Source organism: Dendropsophus ebraccatus, chromosome 3 (assembly GCF_027789765.1).
Source record: "Dendropsophus ebraccatus isolate aDenEbr1 chromosome 3, aDenEbr1.pat, whole genome shotgun sequence".
NCBI lineage: Eukaryota > Metazoa > Chordata > Amphibia > Anura > Hylidae > Dendropsophus > Dendropsophus ebraccatus.
Genome location: NC_091456.1, coordinates 193214373 through 193238747, shown reverse-complemented (window position 1 = coordinate 193238747; position 24375 = coordinate 193214373). Strand labels below are relative to the sequence as shown.

General features: G+C 41.5%; 1 protein-coding gene across 1 annotated transcript in view; it reads right to left on the bottom strand.

The window, feature by feature from the left end:
- The window catches only part of LOC138786863 (zinc finger protein 665-like), a 171550-nt gene that overhangs the window by 5733 nt on the left and 141442 nt on the right, over nt 1-24375 (bottom strand). The window contains exons 4-6 of the mRNA XM_069963931.1: nt 7234-7301; nt 6933-7149; nt 5689-6676 (exon numbers count right to left, since the gene is read on the bottom strand). Coding sequence (XP_069820032.1) covers nt 5689-6676; nt 6933-7149; nt 7234-7301 — 1273 coding nt within the window. The remainder of the gene's footprint in view (nt 1-5688; nt 6677-6932; nt 7150-7233; nt 7302-24375) is intronic.

Sequence of the window (24375 nt, the reverse complement as noted above, 5' to 3'; positions counted from 1 at the left end):
CTGCAGAGCTGTACAGGAGCTGTGTGCTTCCAGGACCTGCCATGATGTCACAGTCATGTGATCAGTCACATAGGGGAGGAGGAGGAGTCACATGATCAGGGGCTGCTGCTCAGTGTATGCAGGACTCTGCTGTGCTGGATGAGCTGAAGTGATGTGTATGTAGCAGAGCTGTGTGTGTGTGGAGCAGAGCTGTTGGAGACTGTGGGGACCTCACATTGACCTAAATCACATAGATTGTGTGAGAAAATTGCAGCGTCCCAGAGCGGGTGTGGTATCTGATGTTTCCTGCCCACCTGTAAATCTCTACACTCTGAAACATAATCCCTATTTATTACCTGTATCTATTACTTGTGCCTTGCTGTGAGGAAGGGGTTAACTGGCCAACTGGCAGTTGTGAATGAGGTGACAGTTACTGTCCAATCCCTGAGCTAGGTGCCTCAGGCGATCTGGCCAATCCCTGCACAGTATTAGGTCCTCCCAGTGTGTGTCCAGCCAGTCAGGGATGAGATTATTCCCCTGAGGGAAATCAGTTGAGAGGAGTTGGTTATTATTTCCTATGAGAGAAGGACTACACCACACAGAGATCCTGTGCAGGACTATGGGAAAAAGGATTTTATTTTACATTTTCTACATTTCCACAGAGGAGGCTGAGGTGAAACAGGACTAAAGTGATACTCTACCTACACTGGGCGGCCATCTTCTCTCCTGATAACTGAGACAGGAGTAAATAACAGTGATTAGATAAAAGCGGTAAGATGACAGACTACACTGCACTCCGCTAGGTTCCTTAGGGCCCCCCCCCCAACGGCTAGCTATACCAACAGGGTGGGGTCTATGTCCCTGCTCTATGTTACAAGGTGCCCATAGATAGCGATAGGTGGAAGAATCATACCCATGGGCGTAGGTATTTTCTATTAAAGCTCCTCAGTTGAGTACCTCAGGGTCTAGGTAGGCCCCCAATAAGTCCAGAGTAACCCTCAGTCCTCTCCTCTGATAAAGCCAGCCAAGCCACAGGATTAAAAGACTATTCTATTAAAGAAACAAACTAATTTAATTATTCCTCCAGCAAGCTGCTGTGTAGACAAATCTACAAAGTACCCCATTCAAGGGATTGGACTACATATATATATATATATATACAGTGGTGCCTTGGATTACGAGCATAATTCGTTCCGGGACCGTGCTTGCAATCCAAATCCACTCTTAAACCAAAGCAAATTTTCCCATAAGAAATCATAGAAATGCAGACAATTGGTTCCACACCCCAAAAATAATAATTTATTATTCTGAATAACATGTAAAACAGATGAAACAAACATTCAAACAGAAACAGAAACTGAATATGTAATATTTTAAGTTACTGTACAGTAATGGAGAGGATGGGAAACACAAGGGTGGACAGAGACTGCAGGGAGCAGGAAGGAATGAGCAGGGCAGATGTGGGCACATACATGCAGCACTCTCTGTCCGGGGAGAGAGGGGTTACAGCTATGGAGAGATTACCTCCACAGTCCTGTCCCCTGATGCAAGCCCCAGCCTGTAGTGGATCTGCTATGGTTTGGAAGGTGAGGGAGACTTCCATGGTCAGAGTATAGTGCTGTAGACCAGTGCTTCTCAATTCCAGTCCTCAGGCCTCACCAACAAGTCATGTTTTGAGGATTTCCTATAGAAAGGACACCTGTGATAATACCTGGTGCCCTGAGTATAATTATATCACCTGTGAAATACTAAGGAAATCCTCAAAACATGCCCGGTTGGTGAGGCCTGAGGGCTGGAATTGAGAAGCACTGCTGTAGACCACACTATGCAGACCATGCCCCTCCTTCACTCGCACTCCTACCCAGTACAGGGTGCTCTTAAACCAAAGCAATGCTCTTAAACCAAGTCACAATTTTGAAAAACTGAGCTCTTAAACCAAAACACTCTTAAAACAAGTTACTCTTAAACCAAGGTACTACTGTATATATTGATTGTCTACTCTGTATTGCAAGCAAAGGATTATAGTTAAGACTGTTTTCTTGTTCAACTTCAAGACTGACTCTTTATCTGCACACCTATTTCTATTTTTATTTTAAGTGTTTTGTTGGTGTATCCATGGCTGGGCGCATACCACTTTTGGCCACCGTGACAACTACCTCAGGAGCACCAGCATCAAGCCCAGCTACATACCACCTAGCATCCCCTGGTCACCACAAAATCACCATTGATGCTTCAACACACACTTAGATATATATATATATATATATATACCCCATGATATATGATCACTGGAGCGAGACCTTTTTATGGATTTCATTAATTTCACCTGCTCCTTAGCGCTCACTTCTAAAGATTTCATGTCTCAGAATGAAGCCTTCTAAGTACAGATGAGCAAAGTTAATCCAACAAAAATTTGCTTTCGATAACTAACTTTTGCTCGAAACCCTCACCTTGCTATGACCCCTCTTGCCCCACACTGTTCATACTGTAACTGCTTCTTGGAGGCGGCCAGTTGGCATGTGTTGAGGAGAGAGGAGGTTTACAGCAGCGCAGGCTACTACATTTGTGACAGTCCAGGAAAGTGAAGGGGTAGAGGAGAGAGAGTCAGAGGTTCTTGCGGTAGAAGAGTAAGGTAGAGAGTTGTTGTGGTCCAGTTAGTGTGGCAGTGTATCTGTACACTGCTGGCGAATACAGTGTGAATCACCCGCTTGAAAAACTACACCGCCCGTTCAAATCTCCATCCAACCATTTCCGCAAGTCAGCTTTGGAGGACCATCAGTAAGAGAGCTTCTGGCAAGCCTAGCGCTCCCCCAGAGTCTCAGCCGCCGTACCCTGAAGATCTTCTCAGGGTATGTGAGGACAGTCAGGCATTTGGAAGGCAGCATTGGGACGCCAGAGGTTGCTAGGTCAGAAAGCAGTCAGGAAAGCAAGGAAGGAGCAACTTCTGCCAAAGCTACGGGCATGTACCTCATGCCACTGGATGAAGATAGCCCTGGAGAGGAAACCTTCGTCCTGAACTGTGATGATGATGTCGCTGACCCCATGTGGACGACGTTGAGGAACATCATTGCCAAGGGGAATCAGAGCAGTGTTATGGTCTACCATGTGAACTTGAGCCCGGCAATCAACAAATTGGTGGTGAAGGAGGAGTTATAGGGCCAGGCCCTCCAAACACAGACGGGTGGCATCTCTGGCCTGAAACCACCGGAGGAGATGGAGAAAGCTCTGCTGGAAGAGGATGACCCCAGCAGGCCGTGGAGTTACACAGAGGACACTGGTGGGGAAAGGTGCTCAGCAACGCGTTTCTGCGCTCGAGTACTCTTTGCGACCAATAAACCCTAAAGTTCATGTCTAATACTTCGGGCCGATGTTTGCTCATTGAGATCGCTATTCAGACCTAATGCGGCTTCAATGCGATTGTATTGTCATATCACCTGCGCCCAACTGAGAAGGAAATTGCTGGTTTGCCTGGTCCTGGTGGGGACCTACTACTCCATTTCTACCATTAAACGTTTGTTGAAGATCCTCCTGTGTGCTGCGGTGAACTACTTAAGCTGTTACTAGCTGTCAGGAATGTGCAGTAGCCTGGTGTTTGCTTTTGTGTGCCACACCCGATTGCTTCTCAGCTTCCGGCAATTCAGGAGTTAAGCTGAGTTTTGCTGGACTTGATTATGCAGTTGAGTGGTCTGTGTGATTGACTGGTTTCCTGCCTGTCTGCAACCTGGAAGATCAGAGCGCCGGTCCAATGGGGATCCAGACCGGGCTCTTGGTCAGCATAAAAGAAGGCTGAGGCAGTGTCCCAGCTCTGGCTATTAGGTTTCATACCCTTGTCCCAGCTCCCCCTGTCTATTCCTGCAATCCCCGTCCTAACTCCCTCTGCTTGCTCAACTTTGTTACCTGACCTCTGACTATCCGATTGTTACCTAATTTTGTATTGCGCTGCCAGTTTGGTTCTGACCTTGCCTGTTTGACTATCCCGTATTGTGTTTGTTTGTCTGTCTTGTTCTGTGTGCATGTATCTAGCACAGGGAACGTCTTTGTGGTTGTCCACGGCCACCTAGGGCCATTTGAGGCAAGTAGGTAGGGACAGTTGGTGGGTTCAGCATTAGGCTCAATGTCATGTCTTGTCCCTGCCTCTCCTGTCCTGACACTAGCGTTGTGCCTACTTGCTATTCTTCTATTCTCTAACATTTGGCAATATTGCACCAAGTAGCGCCCCTTTCTTTTGTCTTTCTTTCTAAGAACAAGCAGAGTAAAAAGTCAGGGTCGTACAAAGATTTTTTAAAAATACAGTAATCCGGATTTGAGCTTGTAGGATCTTATTAATCTTAGATTGTCGACCCAGCTGACTTCACGGAATTACAGGTACCACAAACCACGTTACGGCGGGTCTGACTGACGCTTCTGTGTTATATGCCAAAAACATAACAGCCAAAACCAGACAACAAACCCAAACGCCCTGACCTCTGCATGGACTTGCAGGGCTCAACGGAAAAGGAAGAATTCGCTGACATGGTCCCTACTACATTTTTGCAGAGGATATAGCAGTTACATTTGGCCCTTCATCGCCAACTGAGCGAAACTCTACCAGAACGTTGGATGGGTTTAACCAGAAACGGGTAACCAATGTTTCACTGACCCCAATGATCTAACAGCCTTCGACTTCTTTCTGTAGAAGTACATCAAAGCCTCAGTGTATCTGACCCTCCCCCCCCCCCCCAAGCCATAGGATCTGACTGACCTGAGACAACAGGTCCATATCCGAGGATATGCTGGCACGCGTCTGGACAGAACTGAACTACCGCCTACACATCTACTTTGAACATTTGTAGTATACAGATAAAACTTGGATAGATAATGTCTGTACATATTAATATATTTTTTATGTTCTCTCATGAATACCGATAATTTTGTATCATAATTCTGAATCATGGTGTATCTTAACCCTCTCCCCCCGCCGCACTGTTAATGTCGCGGCAGCCTATGCCCGATGCTGCAGCTATGTTAATTAACGATCCAGGAGCTGCGCCTGTGTCATCCCCGGCGGGTCCCAGCTATCAATGATAGCCGGGGACCCGCTGCAACTCTCAGCACCGGAGCCACGCTCCGGTGCTGAGAGTTAACCCTGTAGATACTGCGGTCAGCACGACTGCAGCATCTATAGTGCTCCAGAGAATTCTCCCTCTACAGAGGGAGAATTCTCTGCCAGTGTCCATCGGGACTCTGCGAAGTGATTCCAGAGCCCCGATGGTAGCCATGGAAACCGGAAGTCTCAGGCTTCCGGTTTCCTGGCTACGGAAGCCGGCGGGGGTCGGAAGGGAAGGCTGGCATGCGCCTGTGAGTTCTGCCCCCTCCCCACTCTCCCCTTTCCGCTGTTACAGGATAGTAACAGCAACAGGGACAGCGGAGGGGGTGGCAGACACCGGGACATCAGCTTATGGGATCATTATGATCCCATAAGTTGATGTCCTAAAACAACCTGGGCATTGAGAAATCAGTGACCCCAGGTCGTGAAAGGGTTAACTTCAAACATGTTTTTGTGATTTTATTTGTTTTTTTGGGACACAAAAAAATCCAGACCATTTGTCAATGAAACAAATAAATATAAAATAAATAAAAAAACACGTAGACAACTACTGCCCTGTGTGAATTCTTTGATGTTTAAGAAGATCCGATCTCCTAGAATAACCTTTCCCACACGTTGGACATGAAAATGGCTTCTCCCCTGTGTGAGTTCTCTGATGTTTTCGAAGATCAGATTTGTAGGTGCAACGTTTCCCACATTCCAAACATGCGAAGGGTTTCTCCCCGGTGTGAATTCGTTGATGTGCAAGTAGAACTGTCTTTCGGTTAAAACATTTCCCACATTCTAAACATAAAAATGGCTTCTCCCCTGTGTGAATTTTCTGATGTTTACTAAGCAGTGATTTTGAAGTAAAACTTTTTCCACATTCTGAACACGAGTGTGGTTTCTCCCCTCTGTGAGATCTTTGATGGTGAACAAGATTTGATTTCACGGTATAACATTTTCCACATTCTGAACATGAGAAAGGCCTCTCTCCCGTGTGCGTTTTTAGATGGTAAACAAGGCTTGACTTCCGCGTAAAACACTTCCCACATTCTGAACATAAAAATGGTTTAGTCCCCGAGTGCATTTTTTGATGTTCCATTAAAGTTGCTTTCCGGGTAAAATATTTTCCACATTCTAAACATAAATATGGTTTATGCCCTGTGTGAATTCTGTGATGTTTCACAAGAGCTGTTTGTTGAGAAAAACATTTCTCACATTCTGGACATGAAAATGGCTTCTCCCCTGTGTGAGTTCTTTGATGATTAAGAAGATATGATTTCTGGTTAAAAACTCTACCACATTCTGAACATGAAAATAGATTCTCCATTGTGGGATTCTCCACTGTCTGATGTAAAGCAAAATCTGAATTCTGGTCAAAACATTTCCCACATTCTGAATATGAATACAGCTTGTCCATTATATGAGCGCTTTTATTATGCATAACAGCCTGTGTTGCATCAGGTGATTCGATCTGTTCAAAAGGATCAGATGGTAGATAGTTCCTGTGAGAGGCAAAGAGTATAACTGGGAAAATGGAATGTTCTTCATATGTATCTTGTATGATAAGATCCTCTGTTTTAAAATCTGATAATATCTGATGTCCTTCTGATCTCTGGGTACACTCAGCTGCCAAGAAGAAAACAGATTGTATTATTTTCAATATTATAACCTTATTAGGAATCTGTCATCCTGTGTAGTCTACCAGATTTCTCCGAGTATCTACATACTGTAATAAAAAAAAAAACGGCCAGGTTATAATTTCCTGTAACTAGTTATGGATGAGTAGATACTGTCTCATCTAGCAAAGGTGACTCTATACAGTTACATCTGGTGACTAAGGAGAATGTGTGACTGTTCTTTCAATTTAGTGGTCACTACTCACCTTGGCGGTTACCTGTAGTGATGTCCTCCTTATACTGCTCATCACTGCTGTCATCTGTCTCTTCTTTCCTTATGTCCATAGCATTAATATAGTTCAGATCCCTCCCTATAGTGATGTGCTCTTTATACTGCTCATCACTGCTGTCATCTGTCTCTTCTTTTATTACTATTATGTCTGGCGCATTTACATTGTTCACGTTTGTTCCCTCATTCGTAGGCTGTGGAAGAAATATTGTAAAAGTCATCAGACAGGAGAAGTCGTCATGTGGGATGTACAGATCATAGGGAACATCTCCATCTACCTGATCCTGATCCTGAGGGAGAAGAGGACGGGGACATCTCTCTGGTGCTGTTCTCTTACTGGATCTGACTGGAGGGAACACATACAGAGACTGAATTCATTCTTTCCATCCAGATAATACAGAGAGGAGGTGTGTATATAGTCCTGTCTATTACCTGCTGATGGGAGGGGCTGCTGATCCTCCAGCATCACATCCTTGTACTGATCCTTGTGTCCTTCTACATACTCCCACTCCTCCATGGAGAAATAGACCGCCACGTCCTGACACCTTATAGGAACCTGACACACACAATGATCACACAGTCATCCCCCCCACCCCTCCAGTGGTGTTACTGTATAATGTCCCAGCATTCCCAGCAGCCACAGTCTCACCTCTCCACTCAGCAGCTCCACCATCTTGTTGGTGACTTCTAGGATCTTCTCTTCCTCCATTTCCTCATGTATCAGGGGCCCCGGGATTGGGCTCAGGGTTCTTCCCCATCCTTCACACCCAGGGGCCCCACAGCGCCCACTAGAGGACTTCTTCACAACTGTGTAATCCTGTGTATGGAGAGACACATTACTATCACTCCATCCATTCCCAGAATGCCTCACCTCTCCAGTCCTATCCATCTGTTATTCCATAGATAAGAATGATGTCATGATGACATCACTCCCAGAATCCCTCACCTCTCCAGTCCTATCCATCTGTTATTCCATAGATAAGAATGATGTCATGATGACATCACTCCCAGAATCCCTCACCTCTCCAGTCCTATCCATCTGTTATTCCATAGATAAGAATGAGGTCATGATGACATCACTCCCAGAATCCCTCACCTCTCCAGTCCTATCCATCTGTTATTCCATAGATAAGAATGATGTCATGATGACATCACTCCCAGAATCCCTCACCTCTCCAGTCCTATCCATCTGTTATTCCATAGATAAGAATGATGTCATGATGACATCACTCCCAGAATCCCTCACCTCCCCAGTAAGCAGGAAGAGTATGTGTAGGGTGAGGGTTATTATCCTCTCGGCCATCTTGTCTCTCTCCATGGTTGATCGGTCTGTTTGGAAAATTATTAGAAGAAAATCTGTATTGCAGAAACCTGAATTGAGAAATAATGAGTTAAGGTTAAGCCCGATATAAATATTACAGGCGATTACATCACTTGTTTCGCTTTAACATCTTCTTATAAACGTTACTGAATAAGTTCTATATCTCCGGACAATAATGGGAGATGATAGAGACAACAGAGTAATATATACACCTCCACCCACACACACAGCCGTATACAGCTCAACTATGTCCTCATATATATAATCACTGAATAATAATAATAATAATCCTCACACAGAGAGGAGCTGTACAGGAGCCGTGTGCTTCCCCTGCGCTTCCAGGACCTGCCATGATGTCACAGTCATGTGATCAGTCACATGGAGGAGGAGGAGTCACATGATCAGGGGCTGCTGCTCAGTGTATGCAGGACTCTGCTGTGCTGGATGAGCTGAAGTGATGTGTATGCAGCAGAGCTGTGTGTGTGATGTGTGTGGAGCAGAGCTGTGTATGTGTGTGTTATATGCCTGCAGCAGAGCCCTGTGTGTAATGTACATGTAGCTGAGCTGTATATGTGTAATGTACATGTAGCTGAGCTGTATATGTGTAATGTACATGTAGCTGAGCTGTATATGTGTGTAATGTACATGTAGCTGAGCTGTATGTGTGTAATGTACATGTAGCTGAGCTGTATATGTGTAATGTACATGTAGCTGAGCTGTATATGTGTAATGTACATGTAGCTGAGCTGTATATGTGTAATGTACATGTAGCTGAGCTGTATGTGTGTAATGTACATGTAGCCGAGCTGTATGTGTGTAATGTACATGTAGCCGAGCTGTATGTGTGTAATGTACATGTAGCTGAGCTGTATGTGTGTAATGTACATGTAGCTGAGCTGTATATGTGTGTAATGTACATGTAGCTGAGCTGTATATGTGTGTAATGTACATGTAGCTGAGCTGTATATGTGTAATGTACATGTAGCTGAGCTGTATGTGTGTAATGTACATGTAGCTGAGCTGTATATATGTGTAATGTACATGTAGCTGAGCTGTATGTGTGTAATGTACATGTAGCTGAGCTGTATGTGTGTAATGTACATGTAGTTGAGCTGTATGTGTGTAATGTACATGTAGCTGAGCTGTATATGTGTAATGTACATGTAGCTGAGCTGTATGTGTGTAATGTACATGTAGCTGAGCTGTATGTGTGTAATGTACATGTAGCTGAGCTGTATATGTGTAATGTACATGTAGCTGAGCTGTATGTGTGTCATGTACATGTAGCTGAGCTGTATATGTGTAATGTACATGTAGCTGAGCTGTATATATGTGTAATGTACATGTAGCTGAGCTGTATATGTGTAATGTACATGTAGCTGAGCTGTATGTGTGTAATGTACATGTAGCTGAGCTGTATATATGTGTAATGTACATGTAGCTGAGCTGTATATGTGTAATGTACATGTAGCTGAGCTGTATGTTCCTTCTCAAGCTCTCAGCACAGATTCGGTCAGTAAGGTTTTAAGTAACTTATCAAGCCACAAGCCTACTGTGTATCACTGTATCAAGTTTTCTTGCAGTAAAGAAGAGTTTTTTTTATTGTAACGGGACTCTGATTCTTATCCAAGCACCTACACAGTCATTGCATCTTCCTTGGGTCACTCCCCTTTCTGTGGGTGGCAGTACCGATAGTTCGGGTGGGTCACAGCTCCACTCCCGACCACCGTGATAGGTACCCAAAGGACCTCCAAACAGCCCGGCAGGTTACTGACCACAGGGGAAAGGGTATAGCTAGCCTCACTAAACTAAAAGCAGGTGTGCCATCATACCTGTGTGCCCAACTGGCACTGGCGTCACGACAGCATAACACTTGGCTGAGCTATTTCCCGACCAACCACTACTGCAGTGGAGTCACACCTCACCATCTGGCAAGTGACCAGTCGCGCCTCCCAGCGGGGCAACACCACAGAATTGGCGTCACGAACAGGATTCAAACCTCGTTGTTGCCTATATACTTCATCTTAAAGAACTGTGTACGGTGTGTTACATCTCTTACGCGTTATAGCGTCCAAAGCGGATTACAAATCGCTAACCACCATTGTCCAAAATATAAGTGTCCCAAAGATTATTGTCCTGACTGTGAAAATTAACCTCTTAAGGACGCATGACGTACCGGTCATGTACCCGTAAGAGGTGTTCAGAGCGGGGCTGCGGTTCCGGGTGCCGCTTGTAGCCCGGGACCGCGGGTATACATGACATGACAGCTGCATCCGATTACCGGATGCAGCACTTCCCTGGTGTCTAGTGGCGGAGATCGCTCCTCCGGGACGTCATCTCGGAGGTGCGATCTCCATTACTGCTGCCGGCTAGGGACCGCTCCAAGATGGCACCGTCCCCGACTCGTCACTTGTTTGTTTTCAGCTGCAGCAGTCGAAAGCAAACGGGCCGATCTCATTGATCTTTGCTGTATAACTGTACAGCAAAGATCTCAATGAGAGATCAAAGTGTATATACTAGAAGTCCCCCAGGGGGGAATAACCCTAACCCCAGGGGGGAATAACCCTAACCCTAACCACAGGGGGGAATAACCCTAACCCTAACCACAGGGGGGAATAACCCTAACCCCAGGGGGGAATAACCCTAACCCCAGGGGGGAATAACCCTAACCACAGGGGGGAATAACTCTAACCCTAACCCCAGGGGGGGGGGAATAACCCTAACCCCAGGGGGGGGAATAACCCTAACCCCAGGGGGGAATAACCCTAACCCCAGGGGGGCTTCTAGTATATGTGTAAAAAAAAAAAAAGTATTGTTATTAGTAAAAAGCCCCATCCCCTAATAAAAGTCTGAATCGCCCCCCTTTTCCCAGGTTATAAATATAAATAAATAAACATGTTTGCTATCGCCGCGTGCGTAATTGCCCGAACTATTAATTAATCACATTCCTGATCTCGCACGGTAAACGGCGTCAGCGCAAAAAAATCGCAAAGTGCAAAATTGCGCATTTTTGGTCGCATCAAATCTAGAAAAATTGTAATAAAAAGGGATCAAAAAGTTGTATATGCGCAATCAAGGTACCGATAGAAAGAACGCATCATGGCGCAAAAACTGACACCTGACACAGCCCCATAGACCAAAGGATAAAAGCGCTATAAGCCTGGGAATGGAGTAATTTTAAGGAACATATATTTGTTAACAATGGTTTGAATTTTTTACAGGCCATCCGATACAATATAAGTTATACATGTTATATATCGTTTTAATCGTAACGACTTGAGGAACATATATAACAAGTCAGTTTTACCCCAGGGCGAATGGCGTAGAAACACATTCCCCCCAAATAAAAGAAATGCGTTTTTTTTTTTTTTTTCAATTTCACCACACTTTGAATTTTTTCCTGGTTTCCCAGTGTACTTTATGCAAAAATTCAGCCCGTCATTGCAAAGTACAATTAGTGACGCAAAAAATAAGGGCTCATGTGGGTTTCTAGGTGGAAAAATGCAAGTGCTATGGCCTTTTAAACACAAGGAGGAAAAACCAAAAACGAAAATGGGCCCGTCCTTAAAGGGTTAAAGTGGGGAGCCATCTTTATTGTTTCTGGACTGTGACCTGTAATACAGGATAACTTTTCAATAGGTGACTTTTGTAGTACAGACTTCAGCTCACTGGATCTGTGCTGAGAGATACTTTAAAGGGGTACTCTGGGTCGGGGGGTATTTTTGGGGATCACCGGTGCCGGGATTGCACCGCCTCGTACTTCTGTCCCGCGGCCGCTTCCTGGTTAGAGCTGCCTTGAGATTTGACGTCTCAAGGCAGCTCTGCCATTCAGCGGTCATAGCGGAGTCCCGCCTAGGCTGCTGAGGCCAAATTCCACTCTGACAATATGTGATTTATTTTACAGTCACTCTTGTATTTCATTTACTGGCCCAACCTCGAATATATATATATATATATATATATATATATATATATATATATATATATAATGGTGCCTTGGATTACGAGCATAATTCGTTCCGGGACCGTGCTTGTAATCCAAATCCACTCTTAAACCAAAGCAAATTTTTCCATAAGAAATCATTAAAATGCAGACAATTAGTTCCACACCCCAAAAATAATGATTTTATATTCTGAATAACATGTAGAACAGAAGAAACAAACATTTAGAAACGGCTGAATCTGTGATATTATAAGTTACTGTACAGTATAGCAATCAGCATGTGGTATATAATGTATAGTAACTGTATAACCCTGATAACACAGCAGCTGGATATGTGATATATAAGTTACTCTACAGTATAGCAATCAGCATGTGGTATATAATGTATAGTAACTGTATAACCCTGATAACACTGCAGCTGGATATGTGATATATAAGTTACTGTACAGTATAGCAGCATGTGGTGTATAATGTATAGTAACTGCATAACCCTGATAACACTGCAGCTGGATATGTGACATTATAAGTTACTGTACAGTATAGCAATCAGCATGTGGTGTATAATGTATAGTAACTGTATACCCTGATAACACAGCAGCTGGATATGTGATATGTTACTGTACAGTATAGCAGCATGTGGTATATAATGTATAGTAACTGTATTACCCTGATAACACAGCAGCTGGATATGTGATATATAAGTTACTGTACAGTATAGCAGCATGTGGTGTATAATGTATAATAACTGTATAACCCTGATAACACAGCAGCAGCTGGATATGTGATATATAAGTTGCTGTACAATATAGCAAGCAGCATGTGGTGTATAATGTATAGTAACTGTATAACCCTGATAACACAGCAGCTGGATATGTGATATATAAGTTACTGTACAGTATAGCAGCATGTGGTGTATAATGTATAGTAACTGTATAACCCTGATAACACAGCAGCAGCTGGATATGTGATATATAAGTTACTGTACAGTATAGCAATCAGCATGTGGTGTATAATGTATAGTAACTGTATAACCCCAAGAACACTGCAGCAGCTGGATATGTGATACATGTTACTGTACAGTATAGCAGCATGTGGTATATAATGTATAGTAACTGTATAATCCTGATAACACAGCAGCTGGATATGTGATATATAAGTTACTGTACAGTATATAAATCAGCATGTGGTGTATAATGTATAGTAACTGTATAACCCTAATAACACAGCAGCAGCTGGATATGTGATACATGTTACTGTACAGTATAGCAGCATGTGGTATATAATGTATAGTAACTGTATAATCCTGATAACACAGCAGCTGGATATGTGATATATAAGTTACTGTACAGTATATAAATCAGCATGTGGTGTATAATGTATAGTAACTGTATAACCCTGATAACACAGCAGCTGGATATGTGATATATAAGTTACTGTACAGTATAGCAATCAGCATGTGGTACATAATGTATAGTAACTGTATAACCCTGATAACACAGCAGCTGGATATGTGATATATAAGTTACTGTACAGTATAGCAATCAGCATGTGGTATATAATGTATAGTAACTGTATAACCCTGATAACAGCAGCTGGATATGTGATATATAAGTTACTGTACAGTATAGCAATCAGCATGTGGTATATAATGTATAGTAACTGTATAACCCTGATAACACAGCAGCTGGATATGTGATATATAAGTTACTGTACAGTATAGCAATCAGCATGTGGTGTTTAATGTATAGTAACTGTATAACCCTGATAACACAGCAGCAGCTGGATATGTGATATATAAGTTACTGTACAGTATAGCAGCATGTGGTGTATAATGTATAGTAACTGTATAACCCTGATAACACTGCAGCAGCTGGATATGTGATATATAAGTTACTGTACAGTATAGCAGCATGTGGTGTATAATGTATAGTAACTGTATAACCCTGATAACACAGCAGCAGCTGGATATGTGATATATAAGTTACTGTACAGTATAGCAATCAGCATGTGGTGTATAATGTATAGTAACTGCATAACCCTGATAACACTGCAGCTGGATATGTGACATTATAAGTTACTGTACAGTATAGCAATCAGCATGTGGTGTATAATGTATAGTAACTGTATACCCTGATAACACAGCAGCTGGATATGTGATATATAAGTTACTGTACAGTATAGCAGCATGTGGTGTATAATGTATAATAACTGTATAACCCTGATAACACAGCAGCAGCTGGATATGTGATATATAAGTTGCTGTACAATATAGCAAGCAGCATGTGGTGTATAATGTATAGTAACTGTATAACCCTGATAACACAGCAGCTGGATATGTGATATATAAGTTACTGTACAGTATAGCAGCATGTGGTATATAATGTATAGTAACTGTATAACCCTGATAACACAGCAGCAGCTGGATATGTGATATATAAGTTACTGTACAGTATAGCAATCAGCATGTGGTGTATAATGTATAGTAACTGTATAACCCCAAGAACACTGCAGCAGCTGGATATGTGATACATGTTACTGTACAGTATAGCAGCATGTGGTATATAATGTATAGTAACTGTATAATCCTGATAACACAGCAGCTGGATATGTGATATATAAGTTACTGTACAGTATATAAATCAGCATGTGGTATATAATGTATAGTAACTGTATAACCCTAATAACACAGCAGCAGCTGGATATGTGATATATAAGTTACTGTACAGTATAGCAGCATGTAGTGTATAATGTATAGTAACTGTATAACCCTGATAACACAGCAGCTGGATATGTGATATATAAGTTACTGTACAGTATAGCAATCAGCATGTGGTGTATAATGTATAGTAACTGCATAACCCTGATAACACTGCAGCTGGATATGTGACATTATAAGTTACTGTACAGTATAGCAATCAGCATGTGGTGTATAATGTATAGTAACTGTATAACCCTGATAACACAGCAGCTGGATATGTGATATATAAGTTACTGTACAGTATAGCAGCATGTGGTGTATAATGTATAGTAACTGTATAACCCCGAGAACACTGCAGCAGCTGGATATGTGATATATGTTACTGTACAGTATAGCAATCAGCATGTGGTGTATAATGTATAGTAACTGTATAACCCTGATAACACAGCAGCTGGATATGTGATATATAAGTTACTGTACAGTATAGCAATCAGCATGTGGTATATAATGTATAGTAACTGTATAACCCTGATAACACAGCAGCTGGATATGTGATATATAAGTTACTGTACAGTATAGCAATCAGCATGTGGTGAATAATGTATAGTAACTGTATAACCCTGATAACACAGCAGCAGCTGGATATGTGATATATAAGTTACTGTACAGTATAGCAGCATGTGGTGAATAATGTATAGTAACTGTATAACCCTGATAACATAGCAGCAGCTGGATATGTGATATATAAGTTACTGTACAGTATAGCAGAATGTGGTGAATAATGTATAGTAACTGTATAACCCTGATAACACAGCAGCAGCTGGATATGTGATATATAAGTTACTGTACAGTATAGCAGCATGTGGTGAATAATGTATAGTAACTGTATAACCCTGATAACATAGCAGCAGCTGGATATGTGATATATAAGTTACTGTACAGTATAGCAGAATGTGGTGAATAATGTATAGTAACTGTATAACCCTGATAACACTGCAGCTGGATATGTGATATATAAGTTACTGTACAATATAGCAATCAGCATGTGGTGTATAATGTATAGTAACTGTATAACCCTGATAACATAGCAGCAGCTGGATATGTGATATATAAGTTACTGTACAGTATAGCAGAATGTGGTGTATAATGTATAGTAACTGTATAACCCTGATAACATAGCAGCAGCTGGATATGTGATATATAAGTTACTGTACAGTATAGCAGAATGTGGTGTATAATGTATAGTAACTGTATAACCCTGATAACACAGCAGCAGCTGGATATGTGATATATAAGTTACTGTACAGTATAGCAGCATGTGGTGTATAATGTATAGTAACTGTATAACCCTGATAACACAGCAGCTGGATATGTGATATATAAGTTACTGTACAGTATAGCAATCAGCATGTGGTGTATAATGTATAGTAACTGTATAACCCTGATAACACAGCAGCTGGATATGTGATATATAAGTTACTGTACAGTATAGCAGAATGTGGTGTATAATGTATAGTAACTGTATAACCCTGATAACACAGCAGCAGCTGGATATGTGATATATAAGTTACTGTACAGTATAGCAGCATGTGGTGTATAATGTATAGTAACTGCATAACCCTGATAACACAGCAGCTGGATATTTGATATATAAGTTACTGTACAGTATAGCAGCATGTGGTGTATAATGTATAGTAACTGCATAACCCTGATAACACAACAGCAGCTGGATATTTGATATATAAGTTACTGTACAGTATAGCAATCAGCATGTGGTGTATAATGTATAGTAACTGTATAACCCTGATAACATAGCAGCAGCTGGATATGTGATATATAAGTTACTGTACAGTATAGCAGAATGTGGTGAATAATGTATAGTAACTGTATAACCCTGATAACACTGCAGCTGGATATGTGATATATAAGTTACTGTACAATATAGCAATCAGCATGTGGTGTATAATGTATAGTAACTGTATAACCCTGATAACATAGCAGCAGCTGGATATGTGATATATAAGTTACTGTACAGTATAGCAGCATGTGGTGAATAATGTATAGTAACTGCATAACCCTGATAACACAACAGCAGCTGGATATTTGATATATAAGTTACTGTACAGTATAGCAGCATGTGGTGTATAATGTATAGTAACTGTATAACCCTGATAACACAGCAGCTAGATATGTGATATTATAAGTTACTGTACAGTATAGCAATCAGCATGTGAGTATAATGTATAGTAACTGTATAACCCTGATAACACAGCAGCAGTTTGTAGATACAGGATGGAGCTGCAGCTCCCCATAATGCAGTAGCGTAGTACAACAGGCTAGAATAGAGAAGCAGGGCTGCTGTCAGAGGTCTGTGCGGTCACATGACAGCAATGGGAAAGGGGCGTGTGTTCAGCATGGACCAATCAGGCCTGACAGAGACTGCAGGAAGGAATGAGGAGGCCAGATGTGGGCACAGTATAGCAGCACTCTCTGTCCGGGATATATCCACACCCTTTATGTGCCTCATTAACCCCCAGACGACCTAGGGCGTAACTATACGTCCTGGGTGTTTCTCCGGCTATGAAGCGTGCTCCGGAGCGGAGCGCGCTTCATAGCAGGTGGGGGTCGGCTGCAATCAGCAGCCGGGACCTCACCGGTAATGACACGCTGCAGCGATGGCGCTGCCGCTTGTCATCAACTCCTTAAACGCCGCGATCGCGACACGAAAAGCGGCGGGCGCAGCGTTTAAGTGTGACAGGTGGAGTCTCCTGTCACTTACCGATCGGGACCCCCGCAGTCCCGATCGTTAAAACGGACCGCCTGAGGTCTCTCACCTGCCTCAGAGCGGTCCGATCGGCGATCTGCTGCACTAACACAGTACCCCAAACACTATTACACTACCCCAAAACCCCTCCCCCAATAAAAGTCTAAATCACCCCCCTTTCCCATTATATAAATAAAACATATAAAAATAAATAAACAAATAAACATATAATATACCGTAGCGTGCGTACTTGTCCGATCTTTTAAAATATAACAAGCGTCATTGCGAACGGTGAACGGCGTAGACGAAAAGAGGGAAAAAAGTGCGCGGATTACCGATTTTATGTTACATTATATATAAAAAAAAATTAATAAAAAGTGATCAAAACGTCCGATCTTTACAAATATGGTATTAATAAAAACTAGAGATCATGGCGGAAAAAATGACACCCCATACAGCCCCGTAGGTGAAAAAATAAAACCGTTATAAGCGTCACAATAGGCCCATTGTATTAATAATTAATTGTCAAAAAAAAGGATTTTATTAAAAAAATATATATATAACATTAGAGAATCTGTGTAACCTGCATATGGTTGTGTTCAGACTGACCTATAGAATAATAGTGTCATGTCGCTGTTACCATATAGTGCATTACGTAGACACAGGAACCCCCCCAAACGTTACCATATTGCATTCTTTCTTACGATTTCACCTATTTATATCTTCATAAATAATATATTTGGGATTCCATCATACATGTTATGGTAGAATGAATGACGCCATTACACAGTACAACTATTCCTGTAACAAATAAGCCATTACATGGCCTGTAGATAGAAAACTGACAGTGCTAGAGCTCTTAGAAGGGGAGGAGGGAAAAACGGAAACACTAAGATCAAAATTTGCGCGGTCCACTGGGTCATTTTGGGTCTGGTCCTCAAAGGGTTAAAGTAATCGGTTACAGACACGCTCACACATCTGTACGCCATCACTCGCTGGGATGTTATCCAGGGAAAAGGGCCAATTGTACTGGATGGTTTCCCAGAAGGAATACGCTGCCCAGAACATGTCAGGTTTTACAGAGAGCAAATATATTACTGTATCCAAACATTGCGTAATACAGAGGTAAAATTAAGGTCACATGAGGTGGCTTATTACCGGCCATCTTGTCTTCAAAATCTCGCCTGCCACAGCAGCCATTTTCGTCTTGTATCACAACTACTACCCCCAATATACTATACCAGTATACAGCTGCTACTACTACCCCCAATATACTATACCAGTATACAGCTGCTACTACTACCCCCAATAGACTATACCAGTATACAGCCACTACTATCCCAATATACTATACCAGTATATACCTGCTACTACCCCCAATATAATACTACAGCTACTACTACCCCCAATAGACTATACCAGTATACAGCTACTACTACCCCCAATAGACTATACCAGTATACAGCTACTACTACCCTCAATAGACTATACCAGTATACACCTGCTACTACCCCCAATATAATACTACAGCTACTACTACCCCCAATAGACTATACCAGTATACAGCTACTACTACCCCCAACAGACTATACCAGTATACAGCTACTACTACCCCCAATATAATAATACTACAGTTACTACTACCCCAAATATACTATACCAGTATACAGCTACTACTACCCCCAATATAATAATACTACGGCTACTACTAGCCCCAATATAATACTACTACTACCACCCCCAATATAATAATACTACAGCTACTACTACCCCCAATATAATAATACTACAGCTACTACTACCCCCAATATAATACTACAGCTACTACTACCCCCAATATACTATACAGTGCTATGTGTCAGCTATACTACTACTACCCCCAATATACTATACAGTGCTATGTGTCAGCCATACTACTACTACTACTACTACCCCCAATATACTATACAGTGCTATGTGTCAGCTATACTACTACTACTACCCCCAATATACTATACAGTGCTATGTGTCAGCTATACTACTACTACCCCCAATATACTATACAGTGCTATGTGTCAGCTATACTACTACTACTACCCCCAATATACTATACAGTGCTATGTGTCAGCCATACTACTACTACTACCCCCAATATACTATACAGTGCTATGTGTCAGCTATACTACTACTACCCCAATATACTATACAGTGCTATGTGTCAGCCATACTACTACTACCCCAAATATACTATACAGTGCTATGTGTCAGCTATACTACTACTACTATCCCAAATATACTATACAGTGCTATGTGTCAGCTATACTACTACTACTACCCCCAATATACTATACAGTGCTATGTGTCAGCTATACTACTACTACCCCCAATATACTATACAGTGCTATGTGTCAGCTATACTACTACTACTACCCCCAATATACTATACAGTACTATGTGTCAGCTATACTACTACCCCCAATATACTATACAGTGCTATGTGTCAGCTATACTACTACTACTACCCCCAATATACTATACAGTGCTATGTGTCAGCTATACTACTACTACCCCCAATATACTATACAGTGCTATGTGTCAGCTATACTACTACTACTACCCCCAATATACTATACAGTACTATGTGTCAGCTATACTACTACCCCCAATATACTATACAGTGCTATGTGTCAGCTATACTACTACTACTACTACCCCCAATATACTATACAGTGCTATGTGTCAGCTATACAACTACTACCCTCAATATACTATACAGTGCTATGTGTCAGCTATACTACTACTACTACTACTACCCCCAATATACTATACAGTGCTATGTGTCAGCTATACTACTACTACTACTACCCCCAATATCCTATACAGTGCTATGTGTCAGCTATACTACTACTACCCCCAATATACTATACAGTGCTATGTGTCAGCTATACTACTACTACTATCCCAAATATACTATACAGTGCTATGTGTCAGCTATACTACTACTACTACCCCCAATATACTATACAGTGCTATGTGTCAGCTATACTACTACTACTACCCCCAATATACTATACAGTGCTATGTGTCAGCTATACTACTACTACCCCCAATATACTATACAGTGCTATGTGTCAGCTATACTACTACTACTACCCCCAATATACTATACAGTACTATGTGTCAGCTATACTACTACCCCCAATATACTATACAGTGCTATGTGTCAGCTATACTACTACTACTACTACCCCCAATATACTATACAGTGCTATGTGTCAGCTATACTACTACTACTACCCCCAATATACTATACAGTACTATGTGTCAGCTATACTACTACTACCCTCAATATACTATACAGTGCTATGTGTCAGCTATACTACTACTACCCCCAATATACTATACAGTGCTATGTGTCAGCTATACAACTACTACTACTACCCCAATATACTATACAGTGCTATGTGTCAGCTATACTACTACTACTACTACCCCCAATATACTATACAGTGCTATGTGTCAGCTATACAACTACTACCCCCAATATACTATACAGTGCTATGTGTCAGCTATACTACTACTACTACCCCCAATATACTATACAGTGCTATGTGTCAGCTATACTACTACTACCCCCAATATACTATACAGTGCTATGTGTCAGCTATACTACTACTACTACTACCCCCAATATACTATACAGTGCTATGTGTCAGCTATACTACTACTACCCCCAATATACTATACAGTGCTATGTGTCAGCTATACTACTACTACTACTACCCCCAATATACTATACAGTGCTATGTGTCAGCTATACTACTAACTACTACTACCCCCAATATACTATACAGTGCTATGTGTCAGCTATACTACTACTACTACTACCCCCAATTTACTATACAGTGCTATGTGTCAGCTATACTACTACTACCCCCAATATACTATACAGTGCTATGTGTCAGCTATACTACTACTACCCCCAATATACTATACAGTGCTGTGTCAGCCATACTACTACTACTACCCCCAATATACTATACAGTGCTATGTGTCAGCTATACTACTACTACCCCCAATATACTATACAGTGCTATGTGTCAGCTATACTACTACTACTACCCCCAATATACTATACAGTGCTATGTGTCAGCTATACTACTACTACCCCCAATATACTATACAGTGCTATGTGTCAGCTATACTACTACTACTACCCCCAATATACTATACAGTGCTATGTGTCAGCTATACTACTACTACTACCCCCAATATACTATACAGTGCTATGTGTCAGCTATACTACTACTACCCCCAATATACTATACAGTGCTATGTGTCAGCTATACTACTACTACTACTACTACCCCAATATACTATACAGTGCTATGTGTCAGCTATACTACTACTACTACTACTACTACTACCCCCAATATACTATACAGTGCGATGTGTCAGCTATACTACTACTACTACCCCCAATATACTATACAGTGCTATGTGTCAGCTATACTACTACTACCCCCAATATACTATACAGTGCTATGTGTCAGCTATACTACTACTACTACCCCCAATATACTATACAGTGCTATGTGTCAGCTATACTACTACTACCCCCAATATACTATACAGTGCTATGTGTCAGCTATACTACTACTACCCCCAATATACTATACAGTGCTATGTGTCAGCCATACTACTACTACTACTACTACCCCCAATATACTATACAGTGCTATGTGTCAGCTATACTACTACTACTACCCCCAATATACTATACAGTACTATGTGTCAGCTATACTACTACTACCCCCAATATACTATACAGTGCTATGTGTCAGCTATACTACTACTACTACCCCCAATATACTATACAGTGCTATGTGTCAGCTATACTACTACTACTACCCCCAATATACTATACAGTGCTATGTGTCAGCTATACTACTACTACCCCCAATATACTATACAGTGCTATGTGTCAGCTATACTACTACTACTACTACCCCCAATATACTATACAGTGCTATGTGTCAGCTATACTACTACCCCCAATATACTATACAGTGCTATGTGTCAGCTATACTACTACTACCCCCAATATACTATACAGTGCTATGTGTCAGCTATACTACTACTACCCCCAATATACTATACAGTGCTATGTGTCAGCTATACTACTACTACTACCCCCAATATACTATACAGTGCTATGTGTCAGCTATACTACTACTACCCCAATATACTATACAGTGCTATGTGTCAGCCATACTACTACTACTACTACTACCCCCAATATACTATACAGTGCTATGTGTCAGCTATACTACTACTACCCCCAATATACTATACAGTGCTATGTGTCAGCTATACTACTACTACTACCCCCAATATACTATACAGTGCTATGTGTCAGCTATACTACTACTACTACCCCCAATATACTATACAGTGCTATGTGTCAGCTATACTACTACTACTACTACCCCCAATATACTATACAGTGCTATGTGTCAGCTATACTACTACTACCCCCAATATACTATACAGTGCTATGTGTCAGCTATACTGCTACTACTACCCCCAATATACTATACAGTGCTATGTGTCAGCTATACTACTACTACTACTACCCCCAATATACTATACAGTGCTATGTGTCACCTATACTACTACTACTACCCCCAATATACTATACAGTGCTATGTGTCAGCTATACTACTACTACCCCCAATATACTATACAGTGCTATGTGTCAGCTATACTACTACTACTACCCCCAATATACTATACAGTACTATGTGTCAGCTATACTACTACCCCCAATATACTATACAGTGCTATGTGTCAGCTATACTACTACTACTACTACCCCCAATATACTATACAGTGCTATGTGTCAGCTATACTACTACTACCCCCAATATACTATACAGTGCTATGTGTCACCTATACTACTACTACTACCCCCAATATATTATACAGTGCTATGTGTCAGCTATACTACTACTACTACCCCCAATATACTATACAGTGCTATGTGTCAGCTATACTACTACTACCCCCAATATATTATACAGTGCTATGTGTCAGCTATACTACTACTACCCCCAATATACTATACAGTGCTATGTGTCAGCTATACTACTACTACTACTACCCCCAATATACTATACAGTGCTATGTGTCAGCTATACTACTACTACCCCCAATATACTATACAGTGCTATGTGTCAGCTATACTACTACTACCCCCAATATACTATACAGTGCTATGTGTCAGCTATACTACTACTACTACTACTACCCCAATATACTATACAGTGCTATGTGTCAGCTATACTACTACTACTACTACTACCCCCAATATACTATACAGTGCTATGTGTCAGCTATACTACTACTACTACCCCCAATATACTATACAGTGCTATGTGTCAGCTATACTACTACTACTACCCCCAATATACTATACAGTGCTATGTGTCAGCTATACTACTACTACTACCCCCAATATACTATACAGTGCTATGTGTCAGCTATACTACTACTACCCCCAATATACTATACAGTGCTATGTGTCAGCTATACTACTACTACTACCCCCAATATACTATACCAGTACTACGTGTCAGCTATACTACTACTACTACCCCCAATATACTATACATTGCTATGTGTCAGCTATACTACTACTACTACTACCCCCAAT